The 22,764-nt window shown below is 42.9% G+C and overlaps 1 protein-coding gene across 6 annotated transcripts in view; it reads right to left on the reverse strand.

The window, feature by feature from the left end:
- The window catches only part of SOBP (sine oculis binding protein homolog), a 404,468-nt gene that overhangs the window by 229,060 nt on the left and 152,644 nt on the right, over window positions 1–22,764 (reverse strand). For all 6 annotated transcript variants that reach the window (XM_085611215.1, XM_085611213.1, XM_085611212.1 and 3 more), the window contains one exon: window positions 12,053–12,204. In XM_085611215.1, the coding sequence (XP_085467341.1) occupies window positions 12,053–12,204 (152 nt within the window). The remainder of the gene's footprint in view (window positions 1–12,052; window positions 12,205–22,764) is intronic.

The following is a 22,764-nucleotide window of genomic DNA, read 5'->3' on the forward strand; positions in this document are numbered from 1 at the left end:
ACCTCAATTTGAGATGATTTGATTTTTATTTGACCATCACATTTCACTTGTCAAATTGAAAGCAATAAAATGTGCCTCAAAATGAATGTTCCATTCAAGTTACATGTGATTTTCAGGTACCAGAGCTTGTGCTTTCAGTGAGGTGGAAAATTGTGGTTTAATTTAAAAATGAGAGATACATATATGAAACACTGCAGAACAGTTTTCTCTGTGTACCTGCACGTGAAATAGCAGGTCAAGGACCATCTCTGAGATTACATGAGTAAATGCTTCTTTGGCTGTTTATAAAATTGCATGTGGATAATCCTGATACTGGTATATATATATTTTTTTTTATAGGTTTTATATAGCGCTAGCTAGACCCAAAGGTATCAGAGTATTGAGTGAAAAAACATTTCAACCTCTGGCAACTTACGGACAACACTTTAATGCCCTCAAGAGCCCTAGTCGATAGATTGTAGGATTAAGCTCGATGACTGAAATTTCAGTTATCTTATATTGACCTCCACTACGCTATGGATCAATACATTCCAGCCACAACATCTACTTAAACCACATAAACAACAACATACATTTTTCATTCAATTACCACTACTTCCACCACCACTACATCAACACTTTACATCTCACAACAACACTCAAGTATGTAAGAATAATAATGGCCATTCCAACAGATCTCGCCACTTCTCTCTCCCTCCATCCATGCCGGATGAGGATCACAACTATACACAATATCTCAGGTTGGACAACCAAGTGCTGTAACCAGTTAAGCAGACTATAATTATAAGATCTACTATAAAGAGACTTGCAGAGCTGTTCAAAGCTACCAGCATACTGAAAAGCATAAAACTGTGTGTCTTTCTCTCACCCTACATTATCCATCACACTGCTACTCGCCACACCCCAAAACATGATAACCACACCTCAGTGGTCATGAAGAACAGCATGGAAATACTTCCCACAATGACCAACATCCTTCCAGCCACACACCTCACACATTGCAGCATGCTATCCATGTGCTTCAGCACCCCCACGCAGGGAAATTCAATACTTACTCAATGTCTATGTCAACATTTAAAAAAAACTTTTATCTTACATATTTTTATTCTTTAAATACAGTGCATTAATTAATAATGAAATGAATTGAAAAAGATAACCCTAACTTTTAAAACAATTAATTTATACTTATAATTCTATATTATTTTAAATAACCTAGGCTTAACTGTAAACTATATATATATATATATATATATATATATATATATATATATATATATATATATATATTCACTGAAAAAACCATAGGTTTCACACACGTTATAGTTAGGAATTAGCATTTAAAAAACCTTGCAAATTCACTGAAAAAACCATAGGTTTCACACATGTTATAGTTAGCGGAAATTTTACTGATAAAAAACCAATGAAATTCCCCCGTTATAGTTAGTGCAGGCAACTATAACTCACGCGACCGCAATCCTCTGCTGATGCTAATACTGTATTTAGACACTTATTTGCCCATGTCTTCTTCCATACATTTTTAGCTATACATATATTACAAATATTTTTTTTTTCATAAAGACACATATGTCATCAGCAGAAGATTGCGGTCGCGTGAGTTATAGTTGCCTGCACTAACTATAACGGGGGAATTTCATTGGTTTTTTATCAGTAAAATTTCCGCTAACTATAACATGTGTGAAACCTATGGTTTTTTCAGTGAATTTGCAAGGTTTTTTAAATGCTAATTCCTAACTATAACGTGTGTGAAACCTATGGTTTTTTCAGTGAATTTGTACGGTTTTTTAAATGCTAAGTTACTTTACGCCATTCGTGGCGTGCGCGCCCACTTAACGCAGTTCGTTCCGTGCGCGCACGGTGCGCGAAGCGCACCGTGCGCGCACAGTAAGCACGCGGTGTGCTTCGCGCACCGCGCGCCCACTTTACGCAGTTAGTGCCGTGCACGCACGGTGGGAACGCGGCGCTACGCGCACCGCGTGCCCACATTACGCTAGATGGGCCATGTACGCACGATGCGCTTCGCGCACCGTGCGCACATGGAGGACATATGATGCACTTCGTTTTGAAAGGTAATATTTTAGTTTTTCGTAAGTTTTTAGAAGCCATGCACAAATGGTGCACTTCGGGCACCATTTGCACACGGGGTGGAGAGAGTGTGGATAATTTTTTTTTATATTATTATTTTTTTAAATATTATAGTTTATCTCATGTGTAATAAGCCATGCACAATTGGTGGTCTTCGGCCACCAATTGCACACGGGGTGGGGAGAGTGTGGATAATTTTGTTTTTTTTATAATTTTTTACCGTACACGTACGGTAAGCGTAATCGGCGAAATTAGCGAAAAAATAAAAATTCCGTTTTTGGCCTTGGGGGATCTTTGGGGACTCCCTCAACATGGCTATGTGTGTGGGAGCTGTCTAAACAGCCCCTTTACATGTTTTTGTGCTTTATATTTCAACATCACTCTCAGTGCGAGAGAGAAAATGGCGGCCGCCGCTTCCTGGTTTCGGCCGATTCGAATGTTTACTAAGATCTAAGAGCCAATCAGAATCGCGCTCGCGCACGCCACCGTACGCGTACGGTAAGCGTACCGTAAGCGCACCGTAAGCTGGCTCAGATATATATATTGATTTAAAGGCTATTTTCTCAGAATCTACTGAACAGATTTACACCAAACCTACAAAAGGCACTTCCTTGACCTGAGGACTACCTCTCTGCCAAATTTCTAGTAATTCTGTTCAGCCGTTCGGGCTGTAGCCCTGTCTAAAGGTCCTATGGAAAAATGCATGGGAAAAACGCGTTTTGGGACCCCCCTTTTATCTCAGCCCCCGCTTGACGAATCCCCCCGAGACTTTCAGGGTACGAGCGGAGCGTAGCGCCCCACCTATTTTGAAAAATTCGCGAGGATTCGTCGACCGGCGCCAAAGTTATTCAAAATAGAATGTTGCGGATTTCCTATGGAAACGTGGTCCTAACTATAACTACCTACTGGCGACCGCCAGTAGGTAATATATATATATATATATATATATATTCACTGAAAAAACCATAGGTTTCACACATGTTATAGTTAGCGGAAATTTTACTGATAAAAAACCAATGAAATTGCCCCGTTATAGTTAGTGCTGGCAACTATAACTCACGCGACCGCAATCCTCTGCTGATGCTAATACTGTATTTAGACACTTATTTGCCCATGTCTTCTTCCATACATTTTTAGCTATACATATATTACAAATATTTTTTTTTCATAAAGACACATATGTCATCAGCAGAAGATTGCGGTCGCGTGAGTTATAGTTGCCAGCACTAACTATAACGGGGCAATTTCATTGGTTTTTTATCAGTAAAATTTCCGCTAACTATAACATGTGTGAAACCTATGGTTTTTTCAGTGAATTTGCAAGGTTTTTTAAATGCTAATTCCTAACTATAACGTGTGTGAAACCTATGGTTTTTTCAGTGAATTTGTACGGTTTTTTAAATGCTAAGTGACTTTACGCCATTCGTGGCGTGCGCGCCCACTTAACGCAGTTCGTTCCGTGCGCGCACGGTGCGCTTCGCGCACCGTGCGCGCACAGTGAGCACGCGGTGCGCTTCGCGCACCGCGCACCCACTTTACGCAGTTAGTGCCGTGCCCACGTTACGCTAGATGGGCCATGTACGCACGATGCGCTTCGCGCACCGTGCGCACATGGAGGACATATTATGCGCTTCCTTGTGATAGGTAATCTGTTGAAATTTTTTGGGAAAATTTTCTGTGCTCTGATAAGCCATGCACAAATGGTGGCCTTCGGCCACCATTTGCACAAGGGGTGGAGAAAGTGTGGATAGTGTTTTTTTTATTTTTATTTTTTTACCGTACGCTTACGGTAAGCGTACGGTAAGCGTACCCCGCGAAATTGCCGAAAAAAAAATAATGCCGTTTTTGCTCTTGGGGGATGTTTGGGGACTCCCTCAACATGACTATGTGAGAGGGAGTTGTCAAAACATCCCCGTAACATGTTTTTGGCCATCATGTTTGATACATAACACTCAGTGCGGTAGACAAAATGGCGGACGCCGCTTCCTGGTTTCTGCCGATTCGAATGTTTACTAAGATCTAAGAGCCAATCAGAATCGCGCTCGCGCACGCCACCGTACGCTTACCGTAAGCGTACGGTAAGCGTACCGTAAGCGGGCTCAGATATATATATTGATTTAAAGGCTATTTTCTCAGAATCTACTGAACAGATTTACACCAAACCTACAAAAGGCACTTCCTTGACCTAGGGACTACCTCTCTGCCAAATTTCTAGTAATTCTGTTCAGCCGTTCGGGCTGTAGCTCGTTCTAAAGGTCCTATGGAAAAATGCATGGGAAAAACGCGTTTTGGGACCCCCCTTTTATCTCAGCCCCCGCTTGACGAATCCCCCCGAGACTTTCAGGGTAGGAGCGGAGCGTAGCGCCCCACCTATTTTGAGAAATTCGCGAGGATTCGTCGACCGGCGCCAAAGTTATTCAAAATAGAATGTTGAGGTTTTCCTATGGAAACGTGGTCCTAACTATAACTACCTACTGGCGACCGCCAGTAGGTAATATATATATATATATATATATAGTTTATATAAATATATGTTTAGTCACTTTCTAGCTCAGTGTAATGATCCATTTCTTAAAAACTTTGCTACAAATACAGACATCTGAGGTGAGAAGATTTGGAGTGTTGGTGGCGTTGTAGAGTGCTCCGTATAAAAGAGTTGCTCTCCACCTAAAATTTTGAAACTACCCTGTGTTCCCTGCTCTTTTTTCCATAATGTACAGGGCATTCTCAGCTTGAAAGGGGATTGCTTAGTCTTATACTGGTTAATCCTTTCAGAATGGAGAAAACTACACCTCTATGATGAGCTCTACTAAGAAAGAAACACATGTGTCTGGGGTTGCTTTTGTGGTATTTTAACAACCCAAAGCAGTAATACTGCACCTGGAATGGTAAACGGCTTTTGTCATTTTTAGGTTAAGCGTAGGCAGCACGCATGTGCTGTCTTTGAGACATGCTGTATTCACTTTATGGGCTTTGGCCACACCCTTGCTGCCAATTGTTTAAAGTGGGTGTCGTTCTGAAAAGCTTTCTTCTCTATGTTTTTTTGTGGTTATATGTCCCACCTTCTTGTGTGTTGCTCCTCCCCTGGAGTATTGGTCTGTTACATGTCCCCCTACACATTTGTTTATTTCTGGTTTGTAGGCGCTCTATTTTTTCACCCGATCCTGTTGTTCATGAAGGGCTTCCTTGTTCACCGGATTCTGTACACTTCATGAAGTGAGTTCAACCATTGCTGTGGTAGGGCATTGTTTCCTTTCCGTATTTTGTTTCAATTCTCTGGAGTTCAACCATTTACCATTTACATAGCACAGCATTGTTTCCTTTACTATTTTTTTATAGTTTAGTTTCATTTGTCATCAGCTCTGTATGTTGCACCACATTTTTAAACTGTATTTATTACGATCGAGGAGAGCAGATGCCAAGACTCGAACCCAGGTCCCCAGTCCCAAAGTCAGCAGCTCTGTATGTTGCGCCACATTCAGCCCCTCCCACTACCCCTTGTGCCCCCCTCCTGGTCCCTCACCCATCCGGCCACATTACTTGTTTAATTATTTCCTTTTTCCTTTACTATTTTGTTATTGTTTAATTTTATTTGTTGGCAGCTGTGTATGTTGCACCACATGTTTTAATTTTAGTAATTACAATCGAGGAGAGCCGATGCCCAGATTCGAACCTGGGTCCCCAGTCCCAAAGTCGTCAGCTTTGTATGTTGTGCCACATTCAGACCCTCCCACTCCCCTTGTGCCTGGTGCTCCCGTCCTGGTCCCTCACCCCGCCACATTATTTGTTTTATAAAGCTACACAATTTGTTATGTGAATATTCTTGTTTCTCTTCACATTTTCATCTGTCTCAAGTAAATAAACTTATAAGATGCCAAAATAACCATGTCTCATTTATTTTCACAAACAAGTCGATGTTTTCTACCTCACTAAGTAAGTACACTTTTGTAAAGCGCACAAGCATATAGGCTCTAGCCGCTCTAGGCTACTTGTGGAAGGTAGCGATTGAGAGACCTCGACAGCAGAACACGCTTTGTGCACGACGCACCAATGTTCTAAAGTGGAGAAAAACTGCAGCCCAGACAGCGAGGTAAGCTGCTAGGTGGCTCCGCGAGTCAAGCAGCAAGACTGCTCAGCAAATTAAAAGCTTACCTTTCACATCTGGTATACTCTGCATAATGGCCTACATCAGCACCTCCATAACCTAGTGTGTAGCAATTGTACAGCTCTTCAATCCCTGGTTAGATATACTAACGGAGTATTATATAGGGGAAAGTCAACCCTATGTTATTGACACTGTTTTTGTAAAGCCCGTGTGCCTTTTCACTTACTACAATATGGTTTATCGTGCACCATTATCCTACATGATCACTCCACTCCAAACAAAAAAACATAAGTAAGAAATAGTCATTTACAACGCCAATAGCTCCACCTTTCACAAATGCAAGAACAATTGCATTAGAAATGCTTGTCCAGCTTGCAGTGGAAGGCACTAGTTAATTCTATGCTTAAGACCTTGCTGCAAAAATGACAAAAGGCTTCGTCCCTTTCTAGCTCAGCGTGGATGGCACTATGCTAATCCTATATTTAAAAGCTCTGCTAGAAAAACAGATATTTGTGATGAGCAGATCTTGAGTGTCGGTGGTGTTACAGAGTACTCCATATAAAAGAGCTACATTCCACCTAATACCTGGGAACTGATATGTTATGATATTATATTGATGTTCAATTGATTAAAATCATTACATCATAATACACATAAATGTGAGTTAAAAATCATTACATCAGGCGGAATATCTTGACCGTAATATTCAATGACATAAAGTCATTACATTACCATGCCTATAATAAATGCCTAAATTCATTACCACAAGCAGGACCTGGGCAGCACCGTGGATTATGTTCTTCCACCCTCCATGCAGCTAAAAAGCTAAATGTGCATTGCTACCTTCATCTTACTGGGCCCCCCATGGGTCACAGTTTCCCAGTGGCCACCCAAACTGAAAGAGCTACGTGGCTAAAGTGCTTTGTGCGAGAAGGTAGTGCATCCGAGAGTTGCCCGACTTATGTTACAAAGTCCACCAATAAGGCCCTTTGCGTGGAAACACGCAATGGTAGTAGTAGTTTGAAAATTTAATAGTTAAAACCATAAATAATTAAAATCTGTGATTGTTGAAACCTCTTACAAAACTGTACACATACTATAAACAATAAAGAGAGCAGATAGTTTGTGATAGCAGTTGCCCAGGAGTATGAGCTAACAATGCTGATCCAGAATCCGGGGTGTGCGCATTACGCAGAGGTGTGGTATCAGCAGGTGAGCCCAGTTTTTAATTTAGATCAAATTGGTTTCGAACAATGCCTCCCCAGAATGTCAAGCAAGTGGCGATACTTGAGTTGTACATTTTGCAATTAATTGTTGTCTTTGCGTGAGATCCATTGTATTTGGTGGGGAAAAGTGCTGCCTAAGTATACTGACAAATTTGGTGCACCTTGCTAGAGCTCATGTGGCAATGTTCTTGAAGCAGATAGAAGATGTGACCTGGCATTTCCGCACCCCCAAGGGCCAGGAAGACTGGTCTAATTAGAAGTCTTGTCACTAGATCAAATGCAGGACAGCAGCATAACAGATGTATCCATGATTCAGATCGATAAGAACATAACATGCACTCCATTTATTTTGTCACTGCTGCCTCCCCAAGCCGGATTAAAATCTCCTATGGGTAGTGCAAGTAGTCTCATATACAATATCTGGTGACGAGTAACCCAATTTATGACTTCAATGAGATACAATTGTGGTTCCCTGGAAGATGAGAGTTATTCAGGGGTTGAACCCATGCCAAGTTGTCTACGGATAGTACGTCTCGCTCACTTGAGGACTCTTTTAAGTGATGGTTAATAGCCCTCTTCCAAGTGTTGAATGGGACATCCCCAGTTTGGAATGCTGTTTATTCAATCTTAAATTGATTTATTGCATCTCTTGTTTGGAAATACCAAGGCTTGCCAGGGGTTTCAAGGATACATTTTAGGTGGCCTTTAAATTATTTAGACTGATCCCTTGATGTCCTGATGTAATATTTCAACAGGGAGGCTTGACAGTCCGGTTTTTGGATCGCCAGACCCAGTTCCAGCCTTAGCATGGACTGACGAGCATAACGTGGTTGTTGAAAGATTTTCCTATATGCTCTACAGTGGATTTGTTCTAAAGTTGAATCTATGGCACCCGGGTAGGTATGATGACCATATTGTACAGCCGGCAGAAACGTTGCCTTAATTGCTCTTTATATTGGCTCCGCCGAGGCACTGCTCAGTTTCCGATATAGTTGAGCAGTGCCATACGTAATGGCTGCCTCCTTTTTCGTTAGGGCATTAGCCTGAGCCACTGTGATGCTGTTTTCGCTGAACCACTCGCCCAGGTAATTATACTTTCTAGCTGTGCTGACCGTGTTGTTGTCCAGACGCCAGGAGGCATTTTGTTTTTTCTGTGCCTGCCAAATATTAAGACCTTTGTTTTATACAGGTTCACCTGGAGATAGTTGGACAGGTTAAATGATTTCAGGGCATTCAGTACTTACTGCTGCCCAATTTTAGTGCAATCCATGGTCACTATATCGTCAGCATATCGAATTATTTGCAGCTTGATGTTACCTAGTTTGGACAGAACCAGGCTGTAGGACTTCAAGGTTTTACCCAGACCGGTTGTGTACAGATTGAAAACGAATGAGGCCAAGACACAGCCCTGCTTTAGGCCATGATTAGTACTGATTTTCCGAGTGACTGTGCAAGGACCCATGTGTCAGTATACAGTGAGAATATGGCTCTCAGCAGCATGGAGGGTAAACCCCTGCTTCCAGCGTCCTCCACAAGGTAGCCCTATCAACCCTGTGAAATGCCACGCTGTAATCATTAAAGCAACAAAATAGCGGGAGGTGGTTCTTTTATGTGGCCTGATACCTCCGATAAGATAGAGCAATGATATTTTCCGCAGTAGACGTCCCAGGCCTAAAGCCTGATTGAAAAAATTGTATAATCTCCTGCTCCAGCATCCACGATTCAGCAGTATGCGGGTGCAAGTTTTAGCATCCACATTGAAGAGTGCAGTTAGACAGTAATTTGTGGCCTACAACCAGTCTTCCTTTGTGTATATGGGGCATAGAATTTAACTTCTCCAGGTATCTGCAACAGTCGCTGTTTGTAGTGCGCAGTTGAAGAGAGGGGACAACCGCCATGCCCAGGTTTCTGGAGCACATGTGAATACACTTGCAGGTAGACCATTCAGACAGGGGGTCCCATCTTTTTGCAATCGCCTGATGATAGGTTCGACCTTCTTGCAGCTTACCTGACCAGCAACTGTGCACTTGTCCTCCTCCGAGTAAGATGAAGGTGCCAACCCTATGTTGGCACTTCCCAGCATACCAGTGGATGGCACTCCAGTAAGTATGACCCCCTGTAAAGATTTGACCTTTGTCACATGGTGGCTGGTTACCTGCGAGGCTGCCTGATTATCCATGTGAAGTTCCAGCACGTGTTTTATCCAGGCTGCTTCTGGAACACCATTCCCTCTTGTTCCTTTGCTGTTCTTTATATTGCTAACATACTCCCAGAATCGCGCTTGATTATGATCTCTTAATAGATGGAATAAGGTTGTCCATTTATTTTGATGTCTTGCCTGCTTCTGGTCCCAAACTGTGTTTTTGTGGATTAAGCGCATTCGTTTCAATGTCTCCGCTAAGGGTGCTGTCAAGTTTTGCTTGAAAGAACACTGGGCTCTGCAGAGCTCCCTCCTAGAAGCCATAATGGTTTTATCGAATTGAGTCCGTGAACATCTGCCCCCACCAAATTGCTCTGGGGCATGCCTGGATCCATCATGCATCAAGAGCAATAGGAGCTCATCCACACAACCCTTCCACCACTGGTATACTAAGACCTGATGTTCTACTTTTAGAGACAGCTCTTGTTTGTTTTTCCAGGCTATGATTGGTGATGTATACTATGCTTTCCACTTAATTCTTCTGACTAGTTTAATCCCTTCTTCCCCTGTCAACCTGTCCACCTGTCTGCATTCTATGCACAATTGAACTAGCAGTTCAGACTACACTTTAGGGGATTGTGATAAGTTTCAAGCCTTTTTTCTATGTCAATGGTAGCTAGCCGCGAGGCTAGGCGCTTGGAAAGGAAGACATAGTCAATTATTGAGAGCCCTTTGCAGGTCGGTGTGGACCGACGTTATTTCTCTTTTGCTTCCGCCTCCCTTTGAGCAAAGATAAGTTTATAGGTTGACAGAAAGTCCAGAATAAGGTGCCCGGCTCTCCCCCGATTGGAAATATCAGGCAGAGCCGACAGCCCACATGTGTTATAGTCCCCTGCTATTACGAAATCGTGGCTGGGGTGGTCTAGGATAAGACACTGCAGGCTGACAGTGTTGGCTGCTGTTTTTTGCATAATTTAAGCAGTTCTCTAACACTGAAATGTTTTAATTAATTTACGTATACAGTTCAGTTAATTATAATAAACCAATCCTAAAAATAAATGTAATTAATGTTACATCTTTTTTTAAGATAACTTAATTGTAATTTTTAAATATATATTTTATTAAGGTATAATTATCATGTTATTAACCTAACCATAGCCTTTAAATATATTTATCATTATATTTTTTTAAATATTTTGTATATAATTTAGTATTGGGGAAATCCCACAAACCCTCTTTTTGAGTTTAATTAAAAAAAATATATATAATTTTACATTACGCCTTTCCCCAATTTCATTATATTACTTACTTTTGGTGACAGTGACATAATGGTCAGGGATATCATGACCCAAGATGTATTTCTCACAGTGATGTAGTGACTCCAATGCATTGGTCAATCGATGTACTGACCTTTAGTCTGGTGGGGTGCACCTCCAAACGGAGTCTTCTCCAAGCAGTCTCAATGATAAAATGCACTACATGGTGCATGTAAAGCGGCGACTGGAGCTATCTCAGGCTCCAGCTACAATGGTATGAAATTGAAGCATTTAATTTTCATAAGTGAGTAAAGGTAGACGGTCCTTTCCAAAAGTGGCTGTGCTAAAGTCAGTGGGTCAAAAACATGACTTTGCCTCTAGTTTAGGACGAACAACCTATAGCACAAAACACACCTGTGCTTTAAAAAAAAGAACTTTTTGATAATGGTTTCCAAAAGCATAATCTACAAAGTCTATATTCTTTCCACTGTGAAATTGGTTGTGGATTGGTGTATTTAAACTGAAAGTGTGCAAAACCTTTGATGAAGGACTATATTTTTGGGAAGCGCTTCCCATGTGAAAACCGCTAAGCTGGTCGAGATAGATGCTGGCAAGAATAAACAGACTCAGCCATAAGAACACAGGCTTAAAATCTTATGCAAGTTTGTTCTGTTTGGCAAACTTATACAAAAAATGAAAACGTGGATGTAACGCTAAATTGCCACACGATCCTCAGCTATGTAGCTGCTAATAAATTAATACACACCAGAGAATGTCGCTTACAAATGAGTACATTAACAGATATTGTAGACTGCAGAAAAATGTTTACAAAATTATTAAAGAGAGAACGTTTTATCAGTGGAATTTGTGCATTCCCTAGATTGCCAGCAAACCAAATGCCGTCCTTGGTCTAAAGTCTTACCTTTGGGCTACTTTCAAGCTGAGCCCGTATTTAGACTTGGCAATGACAAACAAGTGGATTTTGCATGTCTTTCGATAAACTTAACAGTAATATGCCATTGTTGCCCCTACCAGGGCTCAGGATGCTACTCAAGCACATAATAGAAAGTCACAGGTAGAAAACAAGCACAGTAGGGCTAACAACAAAAGAGCTCCATATTGGCACTGTTGACTCAAAGAAAAGCAAACTATGCAAGAGAATGTGCAAGTGTCTCCCTTTCTACACCTTTCTTGTAGTCTATGTCTCTAGCCCCACTCTTACCTTGTTTCTCTTGAAGTATGCTCTCCGACAGGCCGCAAAGCACTTTTCGCTGCAGAAGCTCTTCACCTCACTTCCCATGCTCAGGGAGTAGCGCTTGATTCCCACTTTCTGGCACCAGGCACACATTATTTGCACGTTTGACACATCATCCTCTAAAAAGAATGGAAAGGCATGTTCATAACACACAGGCAGTAGAAGGACACAAAGCTCCACCTCAGCTCTAATAGCTCAGCTCTTACAGTGTGGCCGTACAAATTATCTCACACTCACTAACGAAGGAGTAAGAAGGAGAAGCTCTTCTCCTTTCAGATAAGGGGTTGATTCAGAGTAGCATGGGGCTTCAAAATATCATGAATTACACCAATGCAGCATGCTATATCCTTAGAAAATCAATAAATCTATCAAGGCCTGAGGTGCTGATATTCTGAGGCTAAACTCGCACAATGACCCATAAGCAATGGAGCAACTCTCATCTTAAAAATCAATGAATGAAATGAATATTGTGTACATTTTATCACCCATGTGCAGTACAGCAGACCATCCCATGACCAGGCTCCTTGCATTCAGGGTGAGGTCAACGAATGAGAAAAAGGAGAGCCCCGGTGAAGCGAAGAACAGTATTGGCCAAGTCAACGAAAGTACTGCCTTCCAGATTCAAGATCCATAAACACAGGAGGACTGAAGCACACTCATTGGCTGAAGCCAGAAGTATGTATACAAGAACTATCTGCCACACCAGCGGGGCCTTATAACAGAGGCAGAAGTGCAAGGCTTGAATTGCTTATTAAATACCTTTTGACCATCACTAGGCTTGGACATGGAGCCAATGTATCAAGTATTCTAGTGTAATGGATCTGAACCTGCAAGAGGTTGTAAGTTCAGGACTGTTGCAGGGAGCGAGAGGGAAGAGTAGAAAAGAGGAACTTTGGAGTTCGATCCAACCGGCAGTGAGCGGTTTAAATGTCAGTGCTGTCTGCACCACAAACACACATTTTACATAGTGCCCTAGTCATGCAGCCTGCGCTTGCATCCACGTTTTGGGCCCCAGAGGCACTTTGGTATAATGGAAGGAGTCACAGATGCTTATGCGGGTCCTTCTATCATATGCTTCGTGCAGTTACACATCTTGCACCAGAATGATCAAATTTACATGGAGGGCATGGCCCCATGCGAAACACTTTGCCATTGAGCCTGCACCCTATTATAGAGGCAGGTGCAACGGCAAAGGAGCTGTCAGGAGGTGCAAGACTTGATGCCACGTAGAGGTGGTGCACATTCAGTATGCCCCTTACCGCGAAGGTGGCCCTTGAGAAGAGATTCACAAATGTTCCGAGGATCCCCTAGGTACCCCATCGCAGGTTGGTGCAATAACCACTGCCCTCACAGGTGACAATCTCTCCAAAAATCCAAAGTGAAGCCAGGTCAACTCTAATGAAAGACGGAGCCAAAGTTTGAAGCTGGAGCCCTGTCTTTCAGCAATGCACCTTCCTCAACATAGCACAAACTATCAGAGTTCATGCTTGCGCTGAGGACAATGCATTGATTATAGTAACCGGGCGCACTACCCCAGTCTGCACCAGGGGCACCTAGGTAATGGTGTGCTGCAGCAGAATCAGAAACAGTGCACCCATTGGAAACAGGGACACTGCGGCCAACATGTAATATGGCCCCTGATGGCAATGATATTTAAAGTTACATTTTGTTGTCTCACTTGACTTGGTACACTTGCTGAGCTTCAATACCGTTCTATCACTATTTAAAACACAATGAATTTTTGTAAATGTACTATTGTTTCTCCTACAATACAATCTGAGATACTATGCCCGATTTCATTTTTAGTCAAAATCTGCAATTGGGTACTAACGTAAGTGCAAAGGAAGGCAAAACATTATTTGTGTATTTGTGACTTGCATTTGGCTGTGCGGATGTGTGCCTGTCACCGAGATGAATTTTTATAAAAACAGAGTACACTGTGGGACTCTTTTTCAGAAAAAAGCCACCCTCCAACATCTGTTTGGGGAAGCCACCATTCAATGTATTACTCAAAAGAACGCGTACATGCTTTGGTTGTATTTCATACAGAAAATAATCATAATACAGTAATTAGTCATAAAATGGTGACAAAGGGTTTCTGTGAATATCTCTTGTATTCTTTTTCAATATACAGATACGGTTACAACTTCTAACAAGAGCGCAGATGACCCAGTGCTCCAGTGTGTGAACAAATACAAAATATACATAAAACACACACAATGCAAAAATACACTGGTTATATATATTTACAAAGACATAACATGTGCATGTGGCATTGCAACATGCAGACCTATTATATGATCAATAACCAAGTGAAACAATGTTGACGTTTCAACCCCTTAAAAATCCCGGGGCTTCCTCAGGACAATAGCTTTGACAATAGTTGTGTCAGCTATCCATAGACTGGTATGTGATACAATCAATGGAAGAATCTGCAGACATCCACTGTGGTGATCACCACTAAACTGCGGCAATTTCAATATCGCCATCAATTCCACATGGCATGTGTCGATCAGTCTGTGTGTGGTTCTTCGTCAAACGGTCCGGGGATCTCTGACCTTGACCGAACATTCATATAAGTTACTGATTTATTTTAGGAGCGTGATGTCTATCAATCTATCTCCGCTCTCCACCAGTAAAGAATAGTTCAGCCGAGATGAAGACATTTTGTTTTGCCATTGAACTTCTCTGTCACTGTTACCATAGATGTACATCTTTAGTGTGCAGCCAGAATCATGTGCCAAGGTAGGAAGAGAAACACAGTCTTTTCATGTATGCACTTGCCAAATGTGCTGCTCCCTTTTGATTCCGTGTACATAGATATTTCTAGACATTATACGAGATTACAGCTATCCGTATTCATAAATGATATACTCTTGGACATATCGACAAACAGGTGTAAACAAGCATTGGATAGTCTGGTGTGAAGCGTTCCTCCTTTATGTCATGATCCATACAGTCCTAATATATATAAAGAGGGCAGTTAAGATATAATCTTCCAATGCATCTTACAGGTTTTCGTATAGATGTCTTTTCACTGTAAAGCCCTTAGTAAAGGGTGGTCTTTTTCATACTGATAAATTATTCTATCACAACGGATCGCCACTTCAACGTTGATGGCACAGATGGTGACGTCCAGATCATGGCAGTTCTACGTTAGTGCCAGGTCTGTAAACTCACAACATCTTTACTTCAACAGCCCTTCAAAAGGTGAGACTAATTTCCTATAACCTATCATCTTTGTAAGGAGGAACTTTCTCATTCTTCTATATAAATAGATTAACCTTTTGTCCTTCTTCATGAGCCTGCTTTTTCCCAATAATACAATCAACACAAATTATTTTTCACTACTCTGCTGGCAAAAAAATACAAATGGCAACAAATGGCAGAGGATTTTGGTGGCATTTAAGAGGCTATTAATGATGCGAAACGTATGCACCAGCCAATGCAATCTAAATACGGTTGTGGAATAATCTGCATACAGGGATGTCTATTAACAGTAGAAGATCAAGGATATCTTGTAGGGTACCGGAATCCTGTAAGAGTAGTAGATATCATAAATGGACAGAGAAGCCTGTGTTGATCATTGTAGTACCAAAGGTAGCTCCATGATTCAAGAAGGCTATAGGAGACAGAGACTTTCGAGGAATTAAACTGAAGCATTTGAGATCCAAGCACAGGACAATATTCTTTTAGCTAAGACAAGAGCAGATCCAAAGGTAACAGACTATAAATGGATTTCTAAAGGAGAGAGAAGTAATCCACACTGAAGAAAGCTAACTAGAGGTTCTGGGCCAGTCTTCAAAATACACGTGCAGAGAGAGACAATGGGATGGTCGTACAAAATACACAGTACTGACCTGACAGAGGGCCAAAGTGAAAAGAGGGATATGAAGAGAGGCAACTGACCGTTAAGTTATTGAAGAATGGATGGTCAAGTTATTGAAGAATGGATGGTCAAATAATAAAAAAAGAAGGGGGGAATTTGAAAATGCATTTATAATATGCAAAATTGACAGGATGCTCTGAAATGTTGCTGTACAAGACTAATAATTCTGTGAACTCTTACTCTATCATGACCTGGAAGGACTTCAGCTGATTTTATAAGCTTATTATGCAGAGCTGTGTAATGAGATGCTACTCCATACACAAATGGATTGCACTTTAGTCATTGCAGTATCACCTGAGAAACTAAATTCTTGCTAAGAGAATAAGTTGCGGAAATAAAAAAATATAGGTGGCACCTTACCATTTTTTAATGTAATGTCTCCTACCAGAAAATTCTAAAAACACTGAGATTTTTTAATAATATTTCCATCCTAAAAATGACATAAAAAATAAAGTGCAAAAAATCTGAATAAAATTATTTTGAGCAAATTACTCTAATCCAACTAATTTGTTCTTGGCCATGAGTAACTGTTTAGCAGAAAAACCGACCCAGACATCTGATTCACTTGTGACTTCTTTGAAACATGCGCACTGAGATGCTTTGCTCGTACCTGGGGCTGTAGGTCGGTATTAGGTGACAAAATTCAACGGCACTGGTTGCAAACTAAAGTTGACAGGTTCACTACTTTCTACTGGGTGAAATCTTACAATCTTCTGTATAAACTCACTTGACAATATGCTGTTTTAGGGAGCGATTTGGAGTACAGCAAAACTATGCTTGAAACATTAGATGACTTCTAGATAAATTAATAACTTACTAAAAAAAAGCAAATAAATAAACACGCAAATAAATAAATTAAATCAACCATCCAAACAGAATCCCAGGGCAAAATGTCTGAAGCTGCACGATCTCAATTGCTGGTCAGGCTAGATTTCCCCAGGGAAAAAGAATTCCAGAAGATGACACAGATACATCAAAATACACTCAAAACAAAAAGCTGGACAAAGTAAAAAAATGTTTTTCCTTCTCTCGGAATAATTATTTTTGTCTTTTAAGACATTGTTTTTGGGCAGAACATCACCAACTTGATCCCCACTACACCGAATGACTACTAGATTGACTTGAGCATTAATGTGGTCATGCTCATTACTGGGTCCTGCAGGTATTTCGACTGGGTAGAGTTCCTATTCAAAGTCCTGCCTTGACTGAGAGAGACCTTCCACATAACCTTTGGTCATCTCCTAGATTTGACTCTTATTGGAATAATGTTTGGCACACCTTACACACTGCTAGCTGCTTAGCTTTCTGGATTTGAAAGAAGCTAGCACTTCTACTCAATACATTTGACGCTCATGGAGCATGTGTGATATAGAATTCTGATAAATTCCAATAAAGAATTGTTAGTCGCAGCGCCGACCTTGAGGCACAGGGTCAAGACTGATTTGCATATGGCTGGGTTCAAACTGGAATGGCATGGTGAGCAAAAAAACAAAGGATTTAGGCCCAGATCTCTGTACTGGGGTGAATGTATGACATTGTTCTGCATTCTGTCCATCAGTTGTTGTTTTTGACCTTGTAGGATGGACACAAACTTTCTCGTTATAATGGCAAGTCAAACTAATGGTCCTGGTGGACCTCGTGTACAGGTCACTGTAGCTGTAGTCAATGTTCTATGAGCTAGTGTAATGGAGGCACACCATTTTTTTGTAAATAGAAAGGAATGAGTGATTTCAAGGCACTAGAAGTGCAGCATGTAATTGTTACAATATTGCCAAGAATTCTGGTTGCTTCCTTCATCTGCTTTGGCCTCTTCTTCCAAACTAGGAGTGTTCAGAAGCCAAAGGTGGTTACAGGGCAACTGGCTTGTGACATTTCTATGGAGCACGAGTGGCAAATCGATAAATCTCAGTTTTGTTTATCCTATGATGTGCCAAGACCATGTTGGCCTGTACAAAGTTTATAAGCATGAGCTTTCGAGTGAATTGCACAGGATTCCCAAACAGAGACCAAGCTTGGCAAACATGTATCATTAATATCAGACCACCCTTGTCTTAACTACCTTAGGCCATGTATAACTGCAAATAATTAAGTAGGCTATGCTTTCAGAAGAGTAGATAAAAGGAGGGTTTAGAAAGTTAAATAAAGATAATTCTCTGGTTTTAAGTGACTGTAATCTTTCTCATTACTGCACAAACTCTATAAAATGAGAGATTATACTGGACAGATTTCCATGTTACGTGCACATATATCTTTGCTTGAGCAAGGCACTTTTTCAGCTGTGTTTTTCATGGTTTTGTTTTGCACTGTAATTACCTAAATCTAGAGTGATGACAAGTAGGAGTACCTTAGATTCACTTGTTAATAAATAAGCGCCTTGCAACACATTCAGAAGTTCTTACTAACAATTAGCATACAAGACCATCCAAGCAGAGCGGGAGAAGGGATGGGAGTTGACAGACTAGGGAAAATTAAATAAATAAATAATTCCTATTCTGTCACCTGTCAACATCCCCCCCTCCCCGCATCACGCTTACATGCACAGACCGCTGCTGGTGGCGGTACCTGTGAGCCGACAGCATTTATTTACAATGTATATGTAAGGGAGGGACTACAGCACATATGCGGTTCTGCTAAACACAGCTTTAGGATTAGGCTTTACAGTGCAGCTGTCTGCAAGACGTACTATTGCCAATGCTTTAACATAAACATAGTAGGCTTTGGCTCCACCCAGATTATTATCTCATTTTACGTATTGGCTACTTGGTGTATCATTCTGCCTTCTAGGAAGTGTTTCTGTTCCAATGCAAGTAGCACTCTTTTACATCCAAACATACCCTCAATTATTGCACTGCTTGTCACATTCAATTCAATTCTATTCCTTCAAAACAGAAAGCAATGCTATTTTGCCATTTCCTCACAGCACTGGCAAAGGCAATAGGGTAATCTTTATTGTGATAAATTGCACTTGTGCAGGCATCACGTATAAAGAGCATTTGTGAATGCCTGTGTTTACATACAGTAGAACATTGAAGCCAGCTGTATTCGCTTTCTCAATGTTTGTTACTTAGAGAGATGCTAATAAAGAGGAAAGGGAACACATTCAGCAAAGTGCTCCAGAACCAGCCAGGCAGCAACTCCAAGATGTATAAATGCATTCCGCCCTATCTGAAATCAGCCTAACAGATTTAATAGTGAGTATGTTCCTGGCAATGACTGTTCCACCCAACCACATAGCTCTTCTCCTTAAGGGAGACGTGGCTTGCCTGGGGACAATGGCGGACACGTGAGCAAAGAGCTCCACACCAGCTGCCCAATAATCCTGTTATCTGAGCTGTTCGGGCTCGTGCTGAAATACCCTACTGCTGCCGGAACACCTGGGTGAGCGGTGGGGACGCACAAAACTGATCGTGGAAGTTGCTGATGCCGGGACTCGGGAGCGGCACCTCCTCTGCGTGGTTTGAGAGGACGGAGGCTGCATTGCTATAAGACGGGGACGGCCTTGCCGTTACGCGACGGCCCGTCTTGGGTGAGGTGCGCAGGCCGCAGACGACCCGACGGACATCTCCCGCGATTTTCACCGAAGCGCACTACTGCAGGGACATCTTACTTGGCGGTGAGCAGAGCTGCGGGAGCGTGAACGCCTGCTCGGTGAGCGCCAGCGGAAGAGATCGGGCTGCGGGGGGGCCCCATTGCCAGGCAGCGGGGGTCGAGAGAGCACAACACTGGGGAGAGATCCCTAATATCCACCTGTGGATGACATGCCGGCCCGACGACTATCGAGGGCGATTGCAGTGGAGGGTGCCCTGGGCTCTGAGGAGCGGTGAGCTCCTGGTGTCGGCCAGCGAATTCCAACTGGAAGTGCGCAGCGCGGCCTGGCCGACATCTTGAGAATGAGCCTTGAATCCTGGACTGAGCCTGCTTGATACACTGGCAGTGGTGTAGGCCCTACACACATTTGACCGTAATTCACCTCCTTGCATGTATGAGGTATTGATGAGAGGTCCCAACAGGCTTTGTCTCCACAGAGCCTAGTATTGACAGATGGCTTGATATAGTCTGGACTTGGTGAAAATACATAGACTGTCGTTTGGGGGGATCCCTACTGGTGCGAATGACTGTTGGCGCTACCGGTGGATTCTGGAGGTGGGCCCCTGACGCTTGAGGGCATATACTGGGAGGGCCACAAGTACTGGTGATACCGCTCCGCGGGGAGAGTCAACTGAAGGCGCCCTGAGGTGCGGCTGCACACGCCCACGTAGGGTTCGGGGATTCCCATGCAGCAGACTGCGAACCCATCATGGGCAAGCCCAGGAACAGGGCTACTGGGGCGGCACTGGATCCTGATGATAGGGCAACCGAGCACATGCAGCCGGGCCAGGGGGCCCTTTCCAGCAACAGTTGAAACAAATCCTTGGCGCCATCACTGATACTAAAGCCACCCTCCACCAAGACATAAGCACAGTGGCGGTAGGCCTGGGTCTTCTGCGCGAGGAACATAAGAAGCTATCAGACAGGGTCAAAACCAATGAGACCACTCAGGCAGAAATGCTACCAGCGCAGAAGGCGGCTGACCAGCAGTTGGGCGCTCTCGCGAACAGGGTCAGTGTCCTAGAACGCAGGGCTGAAGACGCAGAAGGCCTCAATCGGCGAAACAACGTTCGAGTGGTTGGGTTGCCGGAGGGAATCGTAGGGCGTGATATGGTGTCCTACCTTGTATAAGTCTGCCATCGGCAACACAAGCCTTAAGATCCTTCTCCGTCAAGAGATCCACGAACCTTGAAACCCATCAAAGATAGATGTGATACCACCAGTCCCTCGTACAAATATTTCCACCCTGATGAAGACCTCTGATATAAGAAGCGCCACGCAGAAGGTCGAAACGCGTTGGTTATCTTTCCTATGAGGCTAGCCTAAAGAACCCAGGATAAACTGATGTCAAAACATTTAGACTACTTATAGTCTATCTGACACAATTTCTTGGACCTGGCTTCTAGATTTAGAGGCGACCTCTCTTTGGCATAAAAAAGACTATTGTACTGTGAGGACCTCATGAAAAGGAGTCCCCGTACCTTCATTTAAAGAAGAGAGTAGGACTTTTTTCTGCACACAAAATTGCAGCACTTGACGTTTGGAAACTGTATAATAATTTTTTATGTATATATTGTATAATTCGTTTTCTTGCTCTATGTACAGATGTAAGCTCTAGGCAGCCTTTGCTTACACTTTCTTTCTTGTGATTATTTCTATGAATTTATTGCACACTGTTTTGAGCACCTAGTTATTTTTCAAGCAGGCTTTGCATGGGAACAACATGTCTTGATGAAATACAAAAACAGATTTGATATGCATCTAACTGCAATCCAGCGATAAATAAAAAATCCATTTTCCAAGTAAAGCTGCGTATTATCAATGGTGTCAGAGGTAACATTTTTTGACTACATGGTGTCCTACCTTGAGCACTGGTTCAAAGCAATAGTGGCTCCCGAGGGACTGTCCTCCTTTTGCACGTTGGAACGAGCTCACAGAGTGCCTGCTAGGCCCCTGGCTCCGGGGCAACCTCCGAGACCAGTAGTGGCCCGCTTGCTTCATTTCCAAGAAAGGGATGTTTTGCTGCAGAGAGCAAGGGCAGAGGGACCCTTCACGGTGGACAATAGTAAAGTCACTCTGCTCCCGGATTATACCCTGGAGGTCCAGAGGAAGCGAGCTTCCTATCTGGAGGTCAAGAAAGCTCTGAGGGATGAAGGGCTTCAGTACTCTCTATTGTTCCCGGTCCGGCTGCGCATTGCCCTTGAGAACACCACACACTATTTGATTCTCCTGCGGACGCGTGGGACTGGCTGGAAGGCTACAAAGGTGGTTTGACGAATGTGGTGAGACATGAGGGGACGAGACAGAAGAACAGGCCTCCTGAAATTCGTGGGCTAAGAAGATCACGGAGGAGATTCCAGGCGAAGCTCTTCACAACACAGTCTGCGAGGGAGCGAGCCGCTGCACTGCAGGCAGTGTTGTCCTTATCGCAGTGTCGGAGTCCACCTCCAACGGACGATGACGCAGGATATACTAAAGACTCATCAGACAATGACTCGGACACGTCAAATGGTATGAATGTTTGAAACTGCCTGTGGTAACACCCCAAAGCGTAGATGATATTGTATGAGAGTGGTGTTGGGTCACGACGACTGTCTCCCTCTAGATTTCACTGTTGTCATACTAAGTATATGATCCCTGAGCTAACATTGTATTATTGCGGCTGGTGCCATACGAGATGGGCATGCGTCCCTAGACAGCCGCGTCCACTACTGCCTCTGAAATAGTCGGAGGTTTTGTTTGTTTTACTTTGCGAAAGTTTGGATGGGAGCTCGTTCAATAGTTGCTGTCCTTGGGAGGGGGAGTTGGGGGTTGGGGCTGTTTTGAGGGGGTTCGGGCATGGCATGGACAGAACTTTATATGACTGTTGGGCACCGATATCGCCATGGGATTGTTGTTGGACTTAAAATGCATATCATGGAATGTCTGGGGCCTGCATACCATGGACCGCCGATATAAGGTACACGCTTACTTAGTGCGCAGGGGGATTCAAATAGCCTTCCTTCAAGAAACACACATTACGGGTCAGGAGGGCATCGCTTTGCAACGCAGGCGGAGGGGCCAGGTTTTTCACACTGCTTATTCTGCCTTTGCGCACGGAGTGTTAATTTGGGTTCGAGCGGGGGTCCCTTTCCAGCTTGTACAGCAGATCACAGATCCGGAGGGTAGATTTGTGATGGTGATGGGCAGGCTTAGTGCTAGA

Source organism: Triturus cristatus, chromosome 6 (genome assembly GCF_964204655.1).
Source record: "Triturus cristatus chromosome 6, aTriCri1.1, whole genome shotgun sequence".
In the NCBI taxonomy this organism is placed as follows: domain Eukaryota; kingdom Metazoa; phylum Chordata; class Amphibia; order Caudata; family Salamandridae; genus Triturus; species Triturus cristatus.